At 48.1% G+C, this 20,811-nt stretch overlaps 1 protein-coding gene across 4 annotated transcripts; it reads right to left on the reverse strand.

Moving 5' to 3' along the window:
• Positions 1-19,123, reverse strand: TMEM39B (transmembrane protein 39B). Of its 4 annotated transcripts, none has more exons than XM_007125108.4 (9): positions 18,508-19,123; positions 16,237-16,363; positions 15,506-15,725; positions 14,816-14,899; positions 14,342-14,496; positions 7,103-7,439; positions 6,005-6,192; positions 1,994-2,114; positions 1-474 (listed from the first exon to the last, which is right to left on the reverse strand). In XM_007125108.4, the coding sequence occupies exons 1-9, from the start codon at positions 18,608-18,610 to the stop codon at positions 232-234; spliced, it is 1,578 nt and encodes a 525-aa protein (XP_007125170.1). In that variant the 5' UTR covers positions 18,611-19,123; the 3' UTR covers positions 1-231. The 4 variants fall into 4 exon arrangements, with proteins under 4 accessions (XP_007125170.1, XP_007125171.1, XP_007125173.1 ...); XM_007125109.2 differs by lacking the exon at positions 18,508-19,123 and adding an exon at positions 18,206-18,316; XM_007125111.3 differs by lacking the exons at positions 16,237-16,363; positions 18,508-19,123 and adding an exon at positions 15,015-15,097 and having other exon boundaries at positions 15,506-15,596.
• Between the last annotated feature and the right edge of the window lie 1,688 nt (positions 19,124-20,811).

Consider the following 20,811-nt stretch of genomic DNA (forward strand, 5'->3'; position numbering starts at 1 on the left):
TACAGGACACAGGCTTATTGGGAGTATAAAAATAGGACTTTTTTTTTCTCCTCATAATCACATCAATTATCAAAGAAAGAAACAGTATGTAACAAAAATACAAAGCTCTGGTGGATTTTTTTTTGTCTGTTTTTGTTTTTTTTTTTGCCCCTCACCCATCCCTCCCCAACAGCCGCTTCCCAGGGAGCCCCTGGCTGAAGCCTGGATGCTGTCCCTGGGTCGCCCTGGGGCTCAGGAGAACCGGTGGTCTAGGTCCCTCTGGGGGTTGGCCGAGTACGAGTAGGCCTTGCCCAATACCAGGCGGTCTCGCAGCAGCTTGAAGAAGGCGTAGTAGTTGCTGAAGAGGATGAGTGCCAGTGAGATGGTCTGGTGCCACTTATCAGAGGACATTAAGGAGTATAACTGGTAGACGATGACAGCGCCCTCCAGCAGCAAAAGGATGTTGAGGATCCGCAGGGGTTTGCTGAAAAAGAACTGCCCAGGAAAGAGTAGGCATGGACTGGAAAGTGGGCTCCAGAAACCTGCCTCTTGGAAGGGGGTTCTGGGTAGGCCAGTGAAGGGGTCAAGCTCTTGGGCCCCATGCAGACTTGGGTGGGGAGGAAAGACTTCGTAGGGTTGGGCGTGGACCTTGCCATCTCTCTGCCTTTGTTTGTGGTGTTCCTTCTGTCAAGACTACTGCTTCCCACAGAAGCTGTTTAAGATCCAGATCAAAAAAAAAAAAAAAAAAGATCCGGATCAACTTCCACCTCCTCCCAGAAGCTTTTCTTGAGCGGTCCTGCTTGTTGTCTCAAACTTTTGCGGTCGAAAACCAACACCTTATTATATGTGACTTCCTGGGTACTGTCAGGCCTGAACAAAGTAGAATCTTATGACAGAGGCATGGAAAGTTATTATAGACTCTACAGCCTGAGTCATTTACTATTTCATGTGTAGCATCCCCCGCTAGGCTGGAAGCTTCCAGGGGACACGGAGACACATCACTCTTACCTGGTGTCTACAGGGCAAGGTAGAGTGTGTAGAGACTAAGAAAATTTTTCTCGTCAGTTTAAAAGAATGATCGATGTCCAGGGATCTTGATTCTGCAGGGGCCAAAGTACCTAAACCTCAAGAGCTGATTATAGGATGGCAGGAGAAATGCCAGGAAACAGGAGTCCGAGAGACCAGCACGCCAGGCTCAGCTCTGCACCTGACAGGCTGTAGGACCCTGGGCAAGTCCCTTCCCTGTTTGAACCTCAGGTTTCTCTACTGGGAAAAGAAGAGGTTAGCCCGGATCAATGATTTCTCAAACTGTGTTCCTCAGAGCCCCAGGTTCCAGGAGGTCTTTTAGGGGCTACCACAGTGGTAAGCAGGAAGTGAGGGGAGTTCCAACCCATTCAAACAGAGCAGCGCCATGAGGTCCTATATACTGAACTTTAGTTTGACTGAGTTGGAAAAAAGGATTTTGACAGTAAAATAAGTAAATAAAATGGAGACCACCAGCCCAGATGATTTTGAGCAGCCCTTTCCATAGTACTGAGTCCATAAGCCATTACCATTAGTTCCCAAGTTTCCCAGTAAGGCACCCTTGGAACAAGTTAAACTCTCTAAGCTGATTTCAGTACCTGAAAACCAGGACAGCCCTGGTATTTCTTTCATACACAAGGTTCTGATGAAGACTGAATGGGAAGGTGCATGGGAAGTGTTTACTGCAGTGCCTGGCACACAATAAGGAATGATGAGTGTAATTATTTTCACCACCAAGAACCCCTCCTTTTGTTGTATCATCTTTTCTACCTCTACCCAATGTTTTCAAAGATCTGGTACCAAGTGAGCTACAGTTATGAAGGGATCATTTGTATGGCTGTCCTTGGGCTGCACATGTGCACTGTCTTCTTTGGGATTTGGGAAATATTGAAAATAGCCGCCTCTTGCTATGACGTCACCTTCCTGCCCAGCTGATCCTCCTGCCCTCTAGATCAGGCCCCATCCCTCCTTCCCAGGGGAGGAGACTCACGTGGAACCGGAAGTGGGAGACGTCGGAGGGGATGGCCACGTTGTAGTGGCCCACAGCTTTGTAGACGTTCTTGCTGTGCTTCACCAGCACGCCCTGTGGCCACATGCATTCTTCAGTCCACCTGGAGGCACAGCCCGACAGAACCCCCTTATGCCCAGCTCACCCACACAAGGGGATGTGAGAAGACTGGGCATGGGGTGACCACCAGGGCTCTACTCCCATTTCTATCACTTAGACACAGTGACTTTCCTTTTCTGGGTCTTAGTTGCCTTTTCTGTAAAATGGGTAAGAATTGTAAGAAATTCACTGCACTGGGAGTCGGAAGGTTTAGGGCTGACATTCATGTCTCTGAGGGAGTTCAAGAAAACCCTTTTCCCTCCCTGGGGTCATTTTCTTCATCTAGCCTCCCATCAGTCTCACCTCTAGCCTCCCAGCAGTCCACCACACAGCTGCCCAAGTGGTCTTTGTAAAACACCAAGCTGACCCTGACTAGTCTCTCCTCAAAACCCTTTGAAGGCTTTCCGGTGCCCCTGGAGTCAAGTCCCCAACGATGTGTTATGGCCTCCGAGTCCCGGTGTGGCCTTCCATGACCCCCACCACACAGCGCCTGCTCAAGCCACCCAGAACTGCCTCTAGTTCCTCCAGCACACCTGACTGCTCCTGTCTCTTCATAAGGTGCTCGCTCCAGCTGGACTGCTCTTCCAGATGCCTTATTCCACAGACTTCAGCATCTTTTTTTTTCTTTTTTTTTTTTTTTTTTTGCGGTATGCGGGCCTCTCACTGTTGTGACCTCTCCCGTTGTGGAGCACAGGCTCCGGACGCACAGGCTTAGCGGCCATGGCTCGCGGGCCCAGCCGCTCCACGGCATGTGGGATCTTCCCAGACCGGGGCACGAACCCCTGTCCCCTGCACCGGCAGGTGAATTCTCAACCACTGCGCCACCAGGGAAGCCCGAGTTCAGCATCTTTTAAATGCTCCCTGAATCTCCTGCTACTGGTCCACTTTCCCCAATGTGTTGTCACTTATTTATTTCCCTGTATCCCTCACTAGTCTGGGAGTGCTGAAGGGGAAGGGATGGTGTCCAGTTCGTTTCTGTGTCCTCAGAGCATGCCCCAGGCCTGGCACAGAGACGCCCCAGAGAGCATGTGAATAAGGTTGTGGGACCAGTGAATTTTCTTCCATTGTTCTTTGAGATCTCCCAGGAAATCTAAGGGTCCTGGGCCAGAGGACTGAGAATAACTGTCCACAAGAAGCTCAACCTCATGCTCCTGTCCTGTTGATTCCTTCATTTAAAAAACAGTTACCATGTCATATGTAACAACATGGATGAACCTCACAAACAATATGCTGAATGAAAGGAGCTGGACCCAAGAAGAATGTCTACTGTATGATTTAATTTACATGAAGCTGTAGAATAGGCAAAACTAACCTATGGTGAAATGAAATGAAAAGATGGTTGCCAGGGGGAGGGGGTCATTGGGAAGGGCCATAAGGAAATTTTCTGAGGGGCTGGAAATGTTCTGTATCTTGATGGGGGAAGGGTTACATGGGTGTGTATGTCTTTATCAAAACTCAAAGAATTGTACACTTCAAGATCTGTGAATTTCACTGTATGGAAATTCTACCTTAAAAAAAGCTTACATACAAAAAACACAAAAAATTTGCTGTTGGACCTATCACAAGCCAGGCATTTTGCCAGGAGTGAGGAGATGGCCGAATGCTAGACAGACAAGGACCCTGACTTCCAGGAGCTTTAGTCTTGGAATGACAGGCAAGTAACTAAGCAAACACAGCAGAGGGGGAGCACAGGCAGGGCAGGGACACTGAACCTATCCTGGGTGGTCAGGAAAGTGTTCCTGGAGGACGCAAAATGCTAAAGGATGAAGAGTAATTAAACAGGAAAAGAAAGTTGGAAAGGTCACTCCACGCAAAACATGCACCATAGGCAAAAGCCTGGATGCAAAAGCCTGGATACAATAGTACATAAAGGGACGTCCCTGGTGGCGCAGTGGTTAAGAATCCGCCTGTCAATGCAGGGGACAGGGGTTCGATCCCTGGGCCGGGAAGATCCCACATGCCGTGGAGCAGCTAAGCCCGTGCGCCACAACTACTGAGCCCATGCGCCACAACTACTGAGCCCATGCACCACAACTACTGAGCTCATGCAACACAACTACTGAGCCTGCGCTCTAGAGCCCGCGAGCCACAACTACTGAAGCCTGTGCGCTTAGAGCCCATGCTCTGCGACAAGAGAAACCACTGCAGTGGGAAGCCCGCGCACCGCAACAAAGAGTAGCCCCCGCTAGCCACAACTAGAGAAAGCCCGTGCGAGCAACGAAGACCCAATGCAGCCAAAAAAAAAAAAAAAAAAGAACATACAGAATTGGAGGATCCGAAGAGGTTGGGTCTGGCTAGAGCAGAGTATGAGTTGGGGCATGGGAAGAGACGGAGCAGAAAGGCTGGCAGGAGTCAGTTCATCATGGGAAGCCAAGTGAAGGAGCCTGGATCTTACCTGTGGACGCTTAGTGCCCATGCTCTGCGACAAGAGAAACCACTGCAGTGGGAAGCCCGCGCACCGCAACAAAGAGTAGCCCCCGCTAGCCACAACTAGAGAAAGCCCGTGCGAGCAACGAAGACCCAATGCAGCCAAAAAAAAAAAAAAAAAAAGAACATACAGAATTGGAGGATCCGAAGAGGTTGGGTCTGGCTAGAGCAGAGTATGAGTTGGGGCATGGGAAGAGACGGAGCAGAAAGGCTGGCAGGAGTCAGTTCATCATGGGAAGCCAAGTGAAGGAGCCTGGATCTTACCTGTGGACCATGGTGAGCCGTGGGCAGGTTTATCCTCATATTCAGCCATGTACTCTCTTTCTACTCCCCCCTCCCCTCAGAGCCTTAGGCTAAGCCAAGCCCCACTTCAGCCCATTTGGCAACATCCATCCCCTCTCTGGACCACCTGGACAGAGCCTGAGAGGGACCCTGACTGGCATGGAGGGCCAACATCAGGAGGCTTGGCCTCTGCGGCCTCCCTTTGCATCTCTGTGGGCCTACCTCTACAAACCTGTCCTAGGGGCCTCTTCTCGGCTGGGCCTTGTGCTGGGCCCAAGACTCAGATGTGATTCAGAGATGGTCCCAGCCTTGAGGAGCTTCCAGTCTAATGGGGGAATACAGGCAGGAAAATTAGCATAACCGGGGTAAAAAGACGGTGATGAAGGGCTGTAGAAATGCTAGGCACCAGGAAGGATGGGTCAGGCTGAGCGGAGGACAGCCCAGCCCCTCAGGGCTCCTGAGCAGGGTGACTTCTGCCTCTGCTCTGAGTGCAATGCCACCCTGCAGCTGGGCCTTTTTCACCCCACTCATCCTAACTCTTTGTGTACATGGCTATCACCTGCACTGGACTGTAACTCCTCAAGGGGTCTCGTCTTGGCCATTTCCTCCCTGTGGCTTTCCCTCCCTGGCCAGGGTATGTTATCAACTAACACAGCATCATACCCTGTTACCAGACTGATGTTTCTAAGGCACACCTTGGAATGGGTCCCTCCACTGTTCAAAACCCTCCATAGCTCCCCTCTGCCTATAGGTCAAAGTCCAAGCTCCTTTGTCGAATACACAGCACCAGGCCTGGGACAGCTTAGGTAGAAGTAAATGCTTTCTGAAAGAGCAGATTAGCCAATGATTGGATGGATGAGTGAGTGGAAGGAGGGAAGCAATGAGTGAATGCATGAGCAAATCAGCCAATGAGCAAGTACCTAAGTCAGTGAATGAGAAAGCCAATGAGTCTATGAATTTACCACCTGCCTTCCTCCCACCTTCAAGACACTGCAAGTTACCCAAGGACAGGAGACATGTCCTTCCTGGGCCCTGCCATATCCCACTCTGGCCACAAGGCCTAGCATACAAGACATGCTCAATAACTATTTGCTGATTGAATGAATGAGTTGATGAGCAGGGAGGTGAGTGACTCCAGACACTGACCAGGGTGGGCTGGGGTCGAGCAGAGAAGGGCAGACTTACGGGTGCTGCAGTACATTGGAGCACAGTGCTGGGTCCACCTTCTGCCAGCAGCCCAGGTGGGCAGCGGCCTTATGCAGCAGGTCGCAGTAGCTGGCAGGCAGCAGGTGCTGCATGAGGATCACCGAGGTGCTGATGGACACCAGCAGGAAGAGCTCGCAGGACCAGCGCTTGTCATAGTAATGTGTGTTCTGGGGGCAGCGGGAGGTGGGTGAGACCTTGGACACCCATAATGGCCTCACTCCCTCCCCCATCCCTGATTCCATCTGTCTCGGAGATCAAGACAGCCCTACAGAGACCTCGGGGTGGCCTGAGATGAAGGACTGAACACCTAAAAAAGGTGGCTTAATCATGGGCTTAAACCCTATGCCCACTACTCAGTTTTCTACAAAGAAAAATTGTTCCCACTCTGAGCCAGAGAACAGGCTCTGGGGTTCAACAGAAATGAGTTCAAATCTTGGCTCTGCTGCTTAGTCACTATGTGACCTTGGGCAAGTCATTTCACTTCTCTGGGCTAGCTTCCTCATCTTCCTCATTAAATGAGGATAATAGTAACCACCTCTGAGAGGCGTGAGGAGGATTATAATACTCATCAAAGCTCTAGCAGGTTGTAGGTACCCAATAGACATGAAGTCCTCTCAACCCCCAATCATTCAGTGGAGCCCATCCTCAGAGAAATGTGTCAAGCCAGCTGGGGAGGTACCTTCCCACATGGCCATACAAGCCAGAGAGAGAGCACAGGCCTTTGGAGTCACTCAGATCTGGATGAGTCCTGCCTTTAGAACTTAATGACAAAGCAGGACATTGTGACGTGCCTGTGCCGAAACCGCCACACTGAAACACCAAGTCACCGCCTTCCGTTACCAAGTATTACAAACAATGCCACGTCCCCCTCGCTGGCTGGGTGACCTCATGTGGGCCACGTCCATTCAGCGAGCCTTGTTTTTTCCACTCTAAAATGAAGGCAGTAGTCACTCTGGCCCTCAAGAGCACATATGGGAATCTCATCAAGAGCAGCAGAGTTATTTATGTGAGCAAGAGGGCTCCTGGGGGGCAGGCAGCAGGGTGAGGCCCCTTCCCTCCTTGGGTCAAGCTACACACCTTCACGAACCAAACAGGCACAAAGGCCACGTAATAGGCGCTCAGCATGGAGCTGACCAGCACCTCCTTCATGCGCCAGTTGAAGTCCATCTTGAGGAACTCCACCTCACTGCGGATGAGGCTGGGCGACAGGCAGCAGGCGTGGGTGGGCATGGCGTCCGGACCATACAGCTGCCGCGTGTGCTGCTTCCACGTCTCCCGCAGTGTCAGTAGGTAGTCTCGGCTCCGTGCCAGGCCACTGACCGCCTCCCGGGGACCCATGGAGGCCATGTGGCTGAAGAGGTTTGTCTTGCGGAGGTCACAGTTCAGCTGCAGGAACGGAATGTACATCCCAAACCTGCTGGGGAAGACAGTGGTGAGGGCAGGCCTGCCTAAGGGCCAGGATCCCAAATCTTAACCACCAAGGGAATCTTCTTTCCTCCTGGGCTTTAGCTCTCCTGGCTGTTCAGAGGGGAGACACTACCGGTCCCTCTAGCCATACAGCCTCCCAGCCAATGATCAGTCATTCAACCCATGTATCAGCACTGTGCGTGCCAAGCATTATGCTGAGCGGCAGGTATACAGTAGGAAGCAAGACATGAGTCCCTGCCCTCACAGACTATTGCTGCCCAGCAGTAATCATAACAGTCCACATTCACTGGGCACAACCTGTGCTCCAGATACTGTACTAAGTGCTTTACATGCATTCTCTTCTTTTGTTTCTCCTAACTCTGTGTTAGGTACTGTTAGTTTGTGCCCTTTTCAGCTGAGGAAGCTTTGACTCAGACAGGTGGAGCGGATTCCGAAAGGTCACACAACTAGTAAGGAAGTAATAGAGCTGGGATTCAAATCCAGAACTGTCTGGTACCGGTGATCAAGACAGATACTCAGCAAATACTACAAGTAATTCATTAATTGAAAATATACATGGTACCACAAAGGAGAGGTAGACATTGTCATGGGTGCACATGGGGGCAGCTCTTTAGCTTGCAGAGGAGGACAGTTCAGGAGCAATATTTATTTGTGTCTATTATGTGCCAGGCACTGAAATGGGCCCTTGAACAGTACAAACCACTTCCCCTGAGGAGTACCCCTAGGTCAGGGCTGGAGCTAATTAGTTAAGAGATGGAGTGTGTGGCTGATATCATTTAAGGAGAAAACTAGACAGACCCATAGCCCAGAAGAGTAGATCATTAAAGTGGGTAAGTGCCAAGCACAGTACATGGAACGTCATGCTAGGTGCTCCTGACAGGCATTCCTTGTTTTAGCTTAGGGCCTCTCAATTTCCCCAGACATAGCTCCAGAAGGGTCCCTGGGCTGCTGCCAGGAGCCAGAGCCAGTGAGAATGCTACATTTTCTTATCTATAGTAATGTTCTCTTTCTTTATTCTGAACTTCCAGGAAGGGATATATGAGTGTTCTTGGGCACTCATATAATTAGCCTTTTTGGGTTTTTGCTTTCTGGCCTATAAAATGGGAATGCTTCCACTTCTCCTAGGGTAAGGTTCAAGTAAGATCACTTAGAGAATTCTGGTCAAGAGCATAACCTTTGGGGTCAAATAGGCTAGGATTAAAATCCCAGCTCTGCCACTTACTAATGCTGTGATTTAGGGCAAGTTATATAATCTCTAAGAGCCTCAGTTTCCTTAACTTGCCTTAAGTTACCTAGCTTGTACTGATTCTCTATGCTCAGTCAGGCATTATGCTAGTGTTTTTATAAATACTCTCTTTTAATCTTTGCAACAATGACCAGCATGGTGTCTGGCCTAAAGTAGAAGATCAATACAATTTTGTTTAGAAAAGAAAGAGGTCAATGATTCTATGCGACAGAAAAGAACACTGAAATGGGATTCCCAAAACACTCTTAGGGCACTAGGTGGGAATGAGGGCGTGGGGCACCTACATGAACATACAAGGGCTTCAGACTCAACCTTAAGGACAAGTACTTAAGAATCTTCTTGGCTTTGCCACTAAGAAGGACTGCCGATACAATTAAATTATTTGGTAACAGCAAGTAGCTGCTCTGACAGGTCACAAGTTAGATACAACTTCACATGCAAGATGGCAGATCCTCTTTCATCCTCTCCATCCTAGATGTGACAGTATCAACGTAGAAAGTAAATAAATAAAAGTAGAAAATAAATCCATATCAGCAAAGAGAATGGGAGTGGGGGTTATCAGTACATAAGTGATTCTGACAAATTTAGATAGCAGATGGAAACATGTTGACAGATGAGGAGGTCATCATCTAGAGCGGCGCTCTCCAATAGAAATATGAGAGTCACACATGTAATTTAAAATTTTCTAGTAGCCGCATTAAAAAAAAGAAGAAATTAATTTTAATACACTATTTTACTTAACCCAATATAAGCACAATATTATCGTTTCAATATATAATCATTATTTATGAATATTTTACTTTCTTTTTTTGTACTAAGTCTTCAGAATCCAGTGTACGTTTTACACTAACAGCACATTTCAGTTAAAACTAGACTATTTCAAATGTTTAATAACAATAGGCAGCTAGAAGTTACTAAACTGGATAGCGTAGGTCTAGAATGTGCCATGAGAGGGTTACAATGGGGGTAGGAGCTTATCTGCCCAGAGTGACCTAAGAGAGACTGGCTTGAAGTGGGCACATTCGATAGAGGGTAGAAGTGAGAAGCAGGGCTGAACAAATGGGATTAAACACAGATCTGTATTCATTCATGAGTCACTCCCTTTACTCTCCTACAAACCTGACACAGTCTGCCCTGAAAGATTCTTCTCTAAAGAAACTGAATAAACTGAGGAGAACTGAGGTCTCTAATGGGAGCACCCTAGAGTAATACCCCCCTCCCCTTTCTGGTCAATGGGTGCCCACAGCCTGACAATTAGCACCTCACTCACTCTTCCTAAAGCAAAGTCTACCAGTCGGTGTGCCCTGCCCACACACTTAGAATTCCCAGTCAAACCTCCCATTCACGTATACAATGGCAGAGGGAGAGAAAATGCATTCCAAGCTACTCAGTCCTCCGCTCTTAAATGTAAACAGACAACCAAAGAAACTAACTACACTTAGAAAACTAGCAGCATGAAACAGAAAAACTGACCTGGTGGAAAGACAAAATTGAGGGAACATAAGAGATTTTTAAAACAGGAACAGAATGCTATGAGAAAAGAACAATCAGAAATCAAGAAAGAGGACTTAGAGATGAAAAATATGATTGCTGAAAAAAATCTCAATAAAAAAGCTGGAAGATGAAGTTGAGAAAATCCCCCTAAAGACAAAGTAAAAAGAAAGAGAGAAAAAGATAGATAGAGAAAGAGAGAGACAGAGTCAGAGAGAGAGAAAGAAAGAGAGGAGGAAGGGAGGGAGGGATGGAGGGAGAGGAAGAAAGGGAGAAAGATGAAAAGTATGAGGGAAAATATAAGAGAAACAGATGACCAATCTATGAGGTCTACCATCCGATGCAGAAAAGTCCCAGAGAGAACAGAAAAAATGGAAGGGAAGATATTATCAAAGAAATAATAGAAAAAAATTTCCCTGACCTGAAGAAATACACAAATCTCCAGGTTAAAAAAGTCCTAGAGTACTGATAAGATGAATGACAAAAGTTCCATATCAGACACATTCTTGTGAAATTTCAAATAATCAAAAGATAAACAGAATACTCCCAAAAGCTTTCAGAAAGGAAAAAACAAGTCATCTACAAAGTAACTGGAATCAAACTAGCATCAGACTTCTCATTAGAAACATTGGATGCTAGAGACAACAGAGCAACATCTTCAAAATTCTGAGAGAATATGAATTTGAACTTAGAAATCGACATTTGGCCAAACCATCAATCAAGTATGAGGGCAGAATAAAGACATTTTCAGACATGCAAGGACTAAGACTGTATATACCTCCCACATACCCCTTGTTAAGAAAATTACCTCATAAAGCACTCCAGCAAAATAAGGGAGAAAACCAAGAAAGAGGAAGACATGGGATCCAAGAAACAGTGGATCCAACCCAGGAGGGCAGTGAAAGGAAGTCCCAGGCTGAGAGCTGTATAGCAGGATTAAAGAGCAACCACTCCAGACTGGAGCAGGAGGATGGAGGGCTCCAGAAGGGATGTCTCTGGAGGGGGAAAAATGGACTCCAGGCAACAGGTAGTATGATTGACAGGCTGGATAAACATGAGGATATGTTGAAGGCCCATCATTCTTTTGTCAACAAGAAAAAAGAAAGGCAATTAGAAACTCCAAGAAAAATAAAAAGCTATATAAGAAAGTTACTATCTAAATATGAAGCAAACTAAAATGTGGCATGGTTTTAAGCAATTGATGGATTATAAGAAAAGAGAAACCATTTGACCTTGACACTAGGAACATTCTTTTTAAAAGAGGCCCAAGATTATAATTCAGTAAATATAGAGAAGGAATATCATCTATGCACACTACTCGGTCCTGCAGTGAATAATATTTTCACACTCATAATAATATCAAGGTCACTTATTGGCTTTTAATTTTTAGAATTAGCCTTAGACAAAGAATGGAAGACTTAAATGTGGCTATATAGGAGAATGTGAATGTCAAGCATGACAATATAAGAGTACAGCTGCCAGGAAGTGATAGGAGGAAGAGGGGAGGAAAAGCTGATGGACAGGACTCCTAATATTATGTTCTTACATAAAAGGGATTAAGACACTGACTATTGTTGATGGAATAAAAAACATAGGCATACTCATATTATTGAAAAAGAGGCCCAACAGAAAACTTAAAATAATAACAATTATCAAATACTAGGAACAGTACGGATGGAAGGTGAAGTAAATCTTCATCTGTCAATACAGGGAATCAATGTACGTGTGCATGTGTGCGTGTGTGCGTGTGAGTGTGTGTGTGTGTGTGTGTGTGTGTGTGTGTGTGTGTGTGTGGTATGCTTGTATATGCACAGAACATTCATTTCCAGCATATACAAGAAACCAGAAACATGGTGGTTACCTCTTGTGGTGGTTAGGTTCCCTTCCAAGAGTGGAAGGGAAACTGGGTAGCTGGGAGACAGGAGTCAAGGGAAGAATTTTTCATTCTACATCAATACAGGGAATCAATGTACGTGTGCATGTGTGCGTGTGTGCGTGTGAGTGTGTGTGTGTGTGTGTGTGTGTGTGTGTGTGTGGTATGCTTGTATATGCACAGAACATTCATTTCCAGGATATACAAGAAACCAGAAACATGGTGGTTACCTCTTGTGGTGGTTAGGTTCCCTTCCAAGAGTGGAAGGGAAACTGGGTAGCTGGGAGACAGGAGTCAAGGGAAGAATTTTTCATTCTACATTCTTTTATCTGTTTTTCAGTTTTAATGATGTGAACCTATTACCCAATTATAAAATCAATAAATAAATGTGTAAAGAAAGAAACAAAAGCATAAGGACATTAGAATTACGGAGGGAACTCAGAGAACACTTAAAACCAGAAAGAGTAAAAGAGGTTGCTTTTGAAAAGTGGGACTAAAAATCTGCAGGGTGGGGTTAAAGGCTGTTCCTCATCGTAAGCTTTTTTTTTTTTTTCTTTTAGCCACACCACACCTTGTGGGATCTTAGATCCCTGACTAGGGATCGAACCCACACCCTCAGCAGTGAAAGCACGGAGTCCTAACCATTGGACCACCAGAGAATTCCCATCATCAAGCTTTTTAGCACTATTGAATTTGATTTTTTATGATATACTTGTCTTATATTAATAAAAATTTAAAGATTAAATAATATAAAATAAAGCAAAATATGAACACTGGGTGATGTCTGAGTAGTAACCAGAAAGTGTCAAATTAAGGCAACTGTTGACATTTCTAATCAGTACAATCTTGGAGGGCCATTTGTTAATATCTATCAAAAATGTAAAATATACCTTTTGGTGCAATAATTCTACTTCTGGGAATCTGTTGTACAGAAATATCGGACAAGTGTACAAAGATGTATGCAAAAGAATGTTCCCTGCCTCATTGTTTCTAATAGGGAAAACCTAGAAACAACTCAAAAGTCCACCAACAGAAGACAAACAGAACAAATTGTGAAAAGTATATTCAATGGAATACTATGAGGCCATTTAAACAACTGAGGCAGACCCATATATACTGCCATAGGAAAATATCCAAGTTATATGACTATGTGAACATGTAATAAATTACACATTATCATGCATGGAGATTAACCCTATTTCTGTTTTTAAAAAATGTATATGTGTGGGTACTTGCACAGAAAAAATTTAGAAGGACGTGCTGCAAGATAATGGTTTTTTGGAGGACTGAGATTATGTGGGACTTCCATTTTCTATGTTAAAAGCTTCTGTAAAGTTTAATATTGTTACATGACACATGTATCACGCTTATAATTAAAAACTAGTTATAACTAAAGCAAGTGTGATTGGGCTCCTACCATGACAGTGACCTTTTGATCACGCAGGGGAGAGATGAGTGTCCAGCTCTGAAGCTTCCCAGGGAACAGAGGTGACCCAGCCTGAGGAAGTTCATGACTCAGAAAGCCCAGGGGTTGGGAAATGACTGTTAATGCCCAGGCAGCCAGCAGCCTGCGCCAGAAACAGCCAGACTGGACATCTTGCCAAAGCTCTCCCCAATTCTAGTCCAGAAAGGGGCAGGCCTGTGCTCCTCCCAGACACTATCTTTCCATCCTCAACAATCTGGGTTCTGGCAAGACGGAGGAAGTGAGTGAGCAAAGCAGACACACAGACAGACATACAGATATGCATGTGAAGATACACACACACACACACACACACACACACACACACACACACACACACACACACACACACACATACACTTCATGCACAGACACCCACACAGAAACATGCACACACCCAGGAGCTTGCAAGCATACAGACCTGGGGGAGGCACCGAGAGACTACATAAACACTAAGATATACAAAGAGACAGAGAAAGAGAAAGACCCAGAGAGAGAGGAAAGGAAGAGAGAGGAAGACGAAGCCCGTGCATACCCCCTCAGGAGCTGTGGGATATACACTCAGATCTGAGTCCCCTTCTGACCTCCCCCTTGACGGCACCTTGGGGAAATTATGCCTGCCGTCTCAGTTTCTGCTCCTGCAAAAGAAAGCTAATCGTCCTGATCTCAGGATGATACTGTCAGACAATGTGAGAGGGTACTGTTGCTGCCTGCCTGTGAGTCTACTGGGTATGGGGGCCCGGTGCCCAGCCACAGTCAGGGCAGAGGTCAGGAACAGGTGCTGGGCAGTGAGGGGGTGGAGTGAGGGGTACTCACGGATAGCAGAGGAACAGGAGGTTCAGGAAGGAGTAGGTCCTGAAGAGGTGGATGAGGGAGCGGCACAGACTCCAGCCTGTTGCCGTGAGAACGGTGAAGCGGGTGAGGAACAGCATGATGGAGCGAAAGAGGGAGACCTTCCCCCTCTGAGAAGCCTGGGTCAGGGCGAGATAGGACGGGATGGGGCCTTGGATGGAGGTCATGGGGGCTGTGCCCAAATCCCACCCAGCATGGCCCGTGATCCCGCCCGGGGAAACGTGGGGCAGCAGGCTGGGCAGAACCTGGCAAGGTGAATCCTTTCCCTCGACGCCCAGGAAACTCCAAGAGCCGATGGGATGTAATACTCTTCAACCAAGTTCAAAGGGAGCCCCAAGGAAATGCCTCAGGGTTGAAGGGCTGGGCACACCTCCTTGGTACCCCCATGGGTAAAGGGGAGTCCCAGAGTTCCCCGGCCAGCCTCTGGGACCCAATCACCTCCTTCACGATGGACCCAATGAAGCGGCGGCCCAGAACAATGGTGGTCACCATCAGCAAGTTGAAGTCGATCAGGTGGAAATTCTGTCAGGGGGCAGAGGCTGGGGGTCACGTGGGCCCCCTGCCCATGTACGGGCTTTTCGCATACCCACCTCCCCCTGCCCAGTCCTTTCCATCAGGACTGTCCCCACTCTCTGACCTTCATAGGCCTCCAGCTGAGTCAGACCAGGAAAATACCTAGAGGAGTAGAACAGGACCCAGAGGAGGAAAGTGGGACAGTCCCTGGAGACAAGAGAGTGGTGTATGAGCCCTCTTGCTCTGATCACCCATGCCCCTGCCCCTGCACCTCTCCTTCTGCACAGAGCTCTTTCCTCTCCTTGAAATAGCCATGTATGCCTGTGACTCACCTCCCCCACAGGACTTAAGACTGTGCTCCTTTAGACAAAATCTGAGTCAGATTCATCTCTGCTACCATTACACTGAGTAGTGTGGTGCTGAGCACACTAGGGGTGAGCGTTCAGGAATCATCAGTTTCCTGTTCTTTTTATACCTCTCATGCCCAGCATGAGGCCAAACACACAGGGTTCTGCGTAAGCTATGCTAAACTAAAACCAAACATGTCACTCACACACACACACACACACACACACACACACACACACAGACAGTGGGTCCTAGCTGGGCACGTACCAGGGAGGTGTGGGAGGGCGGGTGGGAGGGCGGATACCACCACACTGTCTTGTAGATGTTGATGTAGTGGACGAAGAGGGCTATGAGCTGGCAGAAGAAGAGCTGCAACTCAAACAGAATGCTGGCCTGGACTGGCAGCTCGGGGATCTTGCAGTGCTGCAGGGGCACGACCGTCTGGGTGGCCAGTGGGGGGCTGGAGAGGCCTGTCCCAGAACTGCTCCTGGGGGTGGGAGGGAACAACATCAGGAGCTGGCCTGAGAACCCTACCAAGAAGCGCTTCTGGGGCACAGGATTGCGGAGCAGGAACAGAAAAGCAGCTCAGGGCAAGGATGCAGTCCTCCTAATCCTGCCTGTCAGACAAAGGAGCTGACAGAGCCTTTTCCTATTCATAAGCTGATTCAGTCTTTCCAACATTCCCCAGGAAGGAAAGAATTATTAGGTCCATTTTACAGATGAAGAAAAGGAGGCCCAGAGAGGGGAGACAACTTGTCCAAGCCACCAGCAAATCAGAAGCAGAACTGTAACTGGAATCCAGGCCTTCGGGTTTATTACACTATGTCCCACTGCATCTCTCCCACTGACCACCCTCTGAGACTTTTCTGCTGCTCCCCACCCTTTAAGCCCCCATCTGGCATCTAGGGTATCACACTCTAGAGCCCAGTCAGGGAGAGCTTTGTCCAGATTGCTTCTGAGAGCCCACAGTGAGGCACAAGAGACAGAAAATAGTTTACCTGGTGCGGGAACGGACACTGGTGACTGATGCGCTGGAAGTGTGGCCCCCACCTGAGCCCCCAGAGGATCCTGGATCACAGAGTGGATTTCGACAGTAGGATGTCCTGTTGGGACCTCTTCGTCCTCCTGCAGGGCTCGACATAAGGTAGATCCTCAAGCCAGAGGGCATATATCAAGGATAACAGCAATGATACTGGCTGCCAGTTACCTGCTGTCTCATTTTGTCACTCAGTTACAGAGACCCATGATCTGGCCCCTGCCCACCTCTTCCAACTTATCTCCTACCGTTCCCTGCCTCACCCCCATGCTTCAGCCAGCCTGGCCTTTCTCTCTGAGCAAACCAAGCTTATTGCTACCTTCTGCATTTGCTGTACTCTCTGGAGAGCCATTCCCTGCCATTTTGTAAGTATCTGCCCCCATAACTATCTTATTTCTATTTTTTTTCACAATTCACTCTTCATCTTATTCATTTGTTAACATATTTACTGTCTATCTTTCCCACTGGAATGGAAGGTCAGTGAGGTCACTATCCTGATCTGTCCTTTTCACTGTTGTATCCCCTCCTCCTACCACCACAGTGCCCAGCATGAAGTAAGTGCTCAATAACTGTTGATGAGGGAATGAATCCAGAAAGGTTCCACAGATTGGTAAACTCAGTTTACATTGTGTCACAGGTAGTCTGGGGGTCTGGGTCCTGAGCTCTTAGCGCTGGTGTACACTGCTCCTTTCAGATACTACAACTCTCTGTAGGCTTACAATTATGGGCACCCTTGAAGTTTTTTCTCCAGGACCCAAGATCCAGCTCAGTGGGCATCCTGGACTCTCACAGTCAGGACCCAGGGCCTGAGCACAGTGTCAGGGGAGTATGGTGTGGTTGTGAAGCCAAAACTTGGACCTGCAACCTCTTTTTCTAGGCTTAGCAGTCTAGCCCAAGCTCCCAGGCACCACCCTGCACAAAAGTCCTGCACAAAGCTCCAAGGCACCACCACACACACACACACACACACACACACACACACACACACACACACACACACACACACACACACACACACACACACACACACCCCTTGCCCTAGCTTCTCAGCCTGGAAGCTTTTCCCACACGTCTCGTTAAAGTTCTTGTCCGGGAGCTCTGCCCCAAACAGCCCCCAGCCTCAAAGCTCTGTTCATGCACTACTGTACCTGGCTTAGAAAACCCCACACAGTACACACACACACACACTCACACACACACACACACCCCTTGCCCTAGCTTCTCAGCCTGGAAGCTTTTCCCACACGTCTCGTTAAAGTTCTTGTCCGGGAGCTCTGCCCCAAACAGCCCCCAGCCTCAAAGCTCTGTTCATGCACTACTGTACCTGGCTTAGAAAACCCCACACAGGCACCCTCGGTCCAGATGCTCTGCCCACACCCACTCTCCTCTGTTTAGAAGCTCTGCACCCACATAAAGCCCCTCAGCCCAGAAGCCCCGCCTACACACAATTGTCAGCTCATAAAACCCGCCCACAAGCCAATAAAAGCTCTCTCTGCCCAGAAGCGCGGCTCCAGAGTGGGCTCCCTTCTTCTGGAAGGTCTCCTTCCCGGCCCACCTCGCCAGTACAAAGCCCCTACTGCCCAGAAAGTTTGCCCCTGCACCGGGGCCTACAGCTCAGGAGCTCCGCCCTTAGCACTAAGGCCACGCCCGCCGCTAAGCTTCGGCCCACTCTAGCCCAGAAGAGTGGGTCCTCACCAAAGCCCCCAGGGAGCCTCTGCATTTGGAAGCCCCGCCCACCGCTCCGATGTCCCGCCCCCACAACAGAAGCCCCACCCGCAAAACGACAGGAGGGGGCGGGGTCCCTCTACGCCCACATCCCCTCCCCCTCCCCTCGCTGGGATCCTGTCCGCGTGGGGGAGCAATTAGCAGCTTGGCCGTCCTAACCCCCGAGCCCGCCCGTTCCCGGGCCGAGCTGGACCCGCGCCGCTCACCCATCTCCTCCCCCCGGCGCTCTCCGCTTCGCCGCCGCAGCTCCAGCGGGCAATATGTCGGAGGCGACGGCGGCCGGGAGAGGACTAACCGCCGCAGCCCAGTCCCCTGGTATCAGCTGCGCGCTCCCGCCTCGCCGCCAAATTTGCATACAAGGCGGGCTAGAAGCTGGGGGCGCGCTTCTTAAAGGGGCCGCTCGGACCAAGGCAGTCCCGCGCGCTCTTTGTCTCGTGGTCCCGCACGCCTTTCCTGCAGCTGCTGCTGAAAAACCCGAGAGGGAGGGGAACCCACCTCCTGCTCTTACCTTGCGTGCCTTCTCCCAGCACCTCTTTAGGGCCGAGGGAGGGGGCCGGAATAGCCTCTCGGTTCCTGCATCCATGAGTGGTACTCCGGCGTCTCAAACTCATCGCGTCCCAAGTTGGGCTTTCATCTTTTCTCTTTGGCCTTATTGCTCTTAGGTCCACGCCAATCAAAACCTGGGAGTTATTTCCCCATTTCCTTCTACCCCCACATCCAATCTTCCACCTAGTATTGCTGACCCTAAGTCCTAATTATTTATCACATCTGACCCTATCCTTCTTCCACCACCTTAGTTCAATTCCTGATTCTGCCAGTTCCAAGACTTGAAATCCTGTTTCTTGCTCTTTACTGGTAATATTCACCTTATAGGCCTTGGTGGCCTATAAGGTGAAATAATGCATGTAGAACAGAGTCTGTTTTTGTTTTTTTCAGAGTCTTTTAATTAATGTTCGCTGTCATTACTATTATGATATATGGCAAGCACTTAACACAGAGGAAGCACTCGATAAATGAGCTGCTACTAGTAACCGTTATGATTTCTTCCCTCATAAGACCTATAAGATGTCTCAATCATCTGGTACCTCCGTTACTTAGCACAGTCTTTGGCACATAATAGACAACAATAGTCAGTTAATTAAATGATTTAGTAGATATTTAATTAATAGATACTCACAGAGCTTACAGTTAAATGGGAGGAGATGGATGAAAAAAAATTAGTAAATTCTTTAGTACATTAGAAGGGAATGATTACTGTGGAGGAAAACAGGAAAGGGGGATGGGAGGTTGCAATTTTAAACAGGGTAGTCAGTAGGCTTCATTGAGAAGGTGACTTTTGAACAAACACTTGAAGGAAATGAGTGAGTCAGTCATGCAGATATGTGGAGAAAGGGGGCAGTCCAGGCAGAGGGGAAAAGTCATTGGAAGGGCCCTCAGGTACAAGCATGCCTGGTGTGTTTAAGAAACAGCAAGGAGGCCAGTGTGGCTTGGAATGGAATAGACATGAGAGTTAGACATGAGAAGGAATGGACCTGTGGCTTTTACTCTGAATGAGGTGGGAGCTAGTGGAGGGTTTGTACATCCATTTTAAAAAATAATTAATTAATTATTGGCTGCATTGGGTCTTCATTGCCGTGTGCGGGCTTCTCATTGCGTTGGCTTCTCTTGTCGTGGAGCACAGGCTCTAGGCGCACGGGCTTAGTAGTTGTGGAGCACAGGCTTCGTTGCTCCGTGGCATGTGGGAACTTCCTAGTCCAGGACTCGAACCAGTGTCTCCCGCATTGGTAGGCGGATTCTTAACCACTGCACCACCAGGGAAGCCACCTGAACTTCCATTTTTAAAGAATCACTCCAGCTGCCCTGTGAGAATAGACTGTAGTGGCACAAGGGTGGAATCAGGGAGACCAGGACGCTATGGCAGTGATCTTAGCAAGAGATACTGATGGTTTTGTACCAGACTGGGTGAGGTGATGAGACATGGTTGGAGTCTGGATTTGAAGGTAAAGTCAACAAGATTTGTTGACAAATTTGGATAGGTGTGTGGAAGAAAGAGAAGATCAGGATTACTCCAAGGTTTTTAGCCTAGGCAAATGGAAACATGGAGTTTAATTTAACACATATACATCTATTATAGATTTTATACCAAGTCAGGCCTCCCTTTCTGGGGAAAAAAGAGGCCCACGGAGGGAGAATGACTGGGTCACAAAGCAGGTCACAAAGCCTGCTTTTTCTTTTCCAGCCAAGGAAAGTCTGGTTAGAAGAGCTAGTTCTGACCTCTTTGGAGTACTGAATTTGAAGTGTATCTTGTTAATTACTGAATCCCCAAAGCCTAACACCACCTGGCACGAGATAGGCATTCAGCTAGGATTAGTTCAGTTGAATTGAGGTAGTGGCAAACTGACTCTTGAAAAGGCCAGTTGGGAAGGGAAGCTAAAGGCTTTCAGGAATATTCCATAGAAGACTGAGGCTGGGCCATTCCTGGGAACTCATTTTAACTCAGGTCAGTAAACATTTCTGAGCATCTATTATATCTTGGGCACTGGGGATACAGAGATGCCACTCATCAGTGGGAGACAGAGAGGAGAATCAATAAATTATGACAGTGTGATAACAATAGCAGTATGTACCAAGTTCAGAGGTAGACGGAAGATGACTAACCCTGACTGGGGAGGAAGTCAAGAGAAGGCTTCATGGGAGAGGACATCAGAGCTAGTTTCTGAGAGACGAATAGGAGTTTGCCTGTTATACTCCTCAGGGAGAAAGCAGTAGCTTGAGTCTGGTAATTGCCTTACTGGGGCTGGTGGCAGGGGAC

The sequence above is a fragment of the Physeter macrocephalus genome, chromosome 3 (genome assembly GCF_002837175.3).
Source record: "Physeter macrocephalus isolate SW-GA chromosome 3, ASM283717v5, whole genome shotgun sequence".
Classification (NCBI taxonomy): Eukaryota; Metazoa; Chordata; class Mammalia; order Artiodactyla; family Physeteridae; genus Physeter; species Physeter macrocephalus.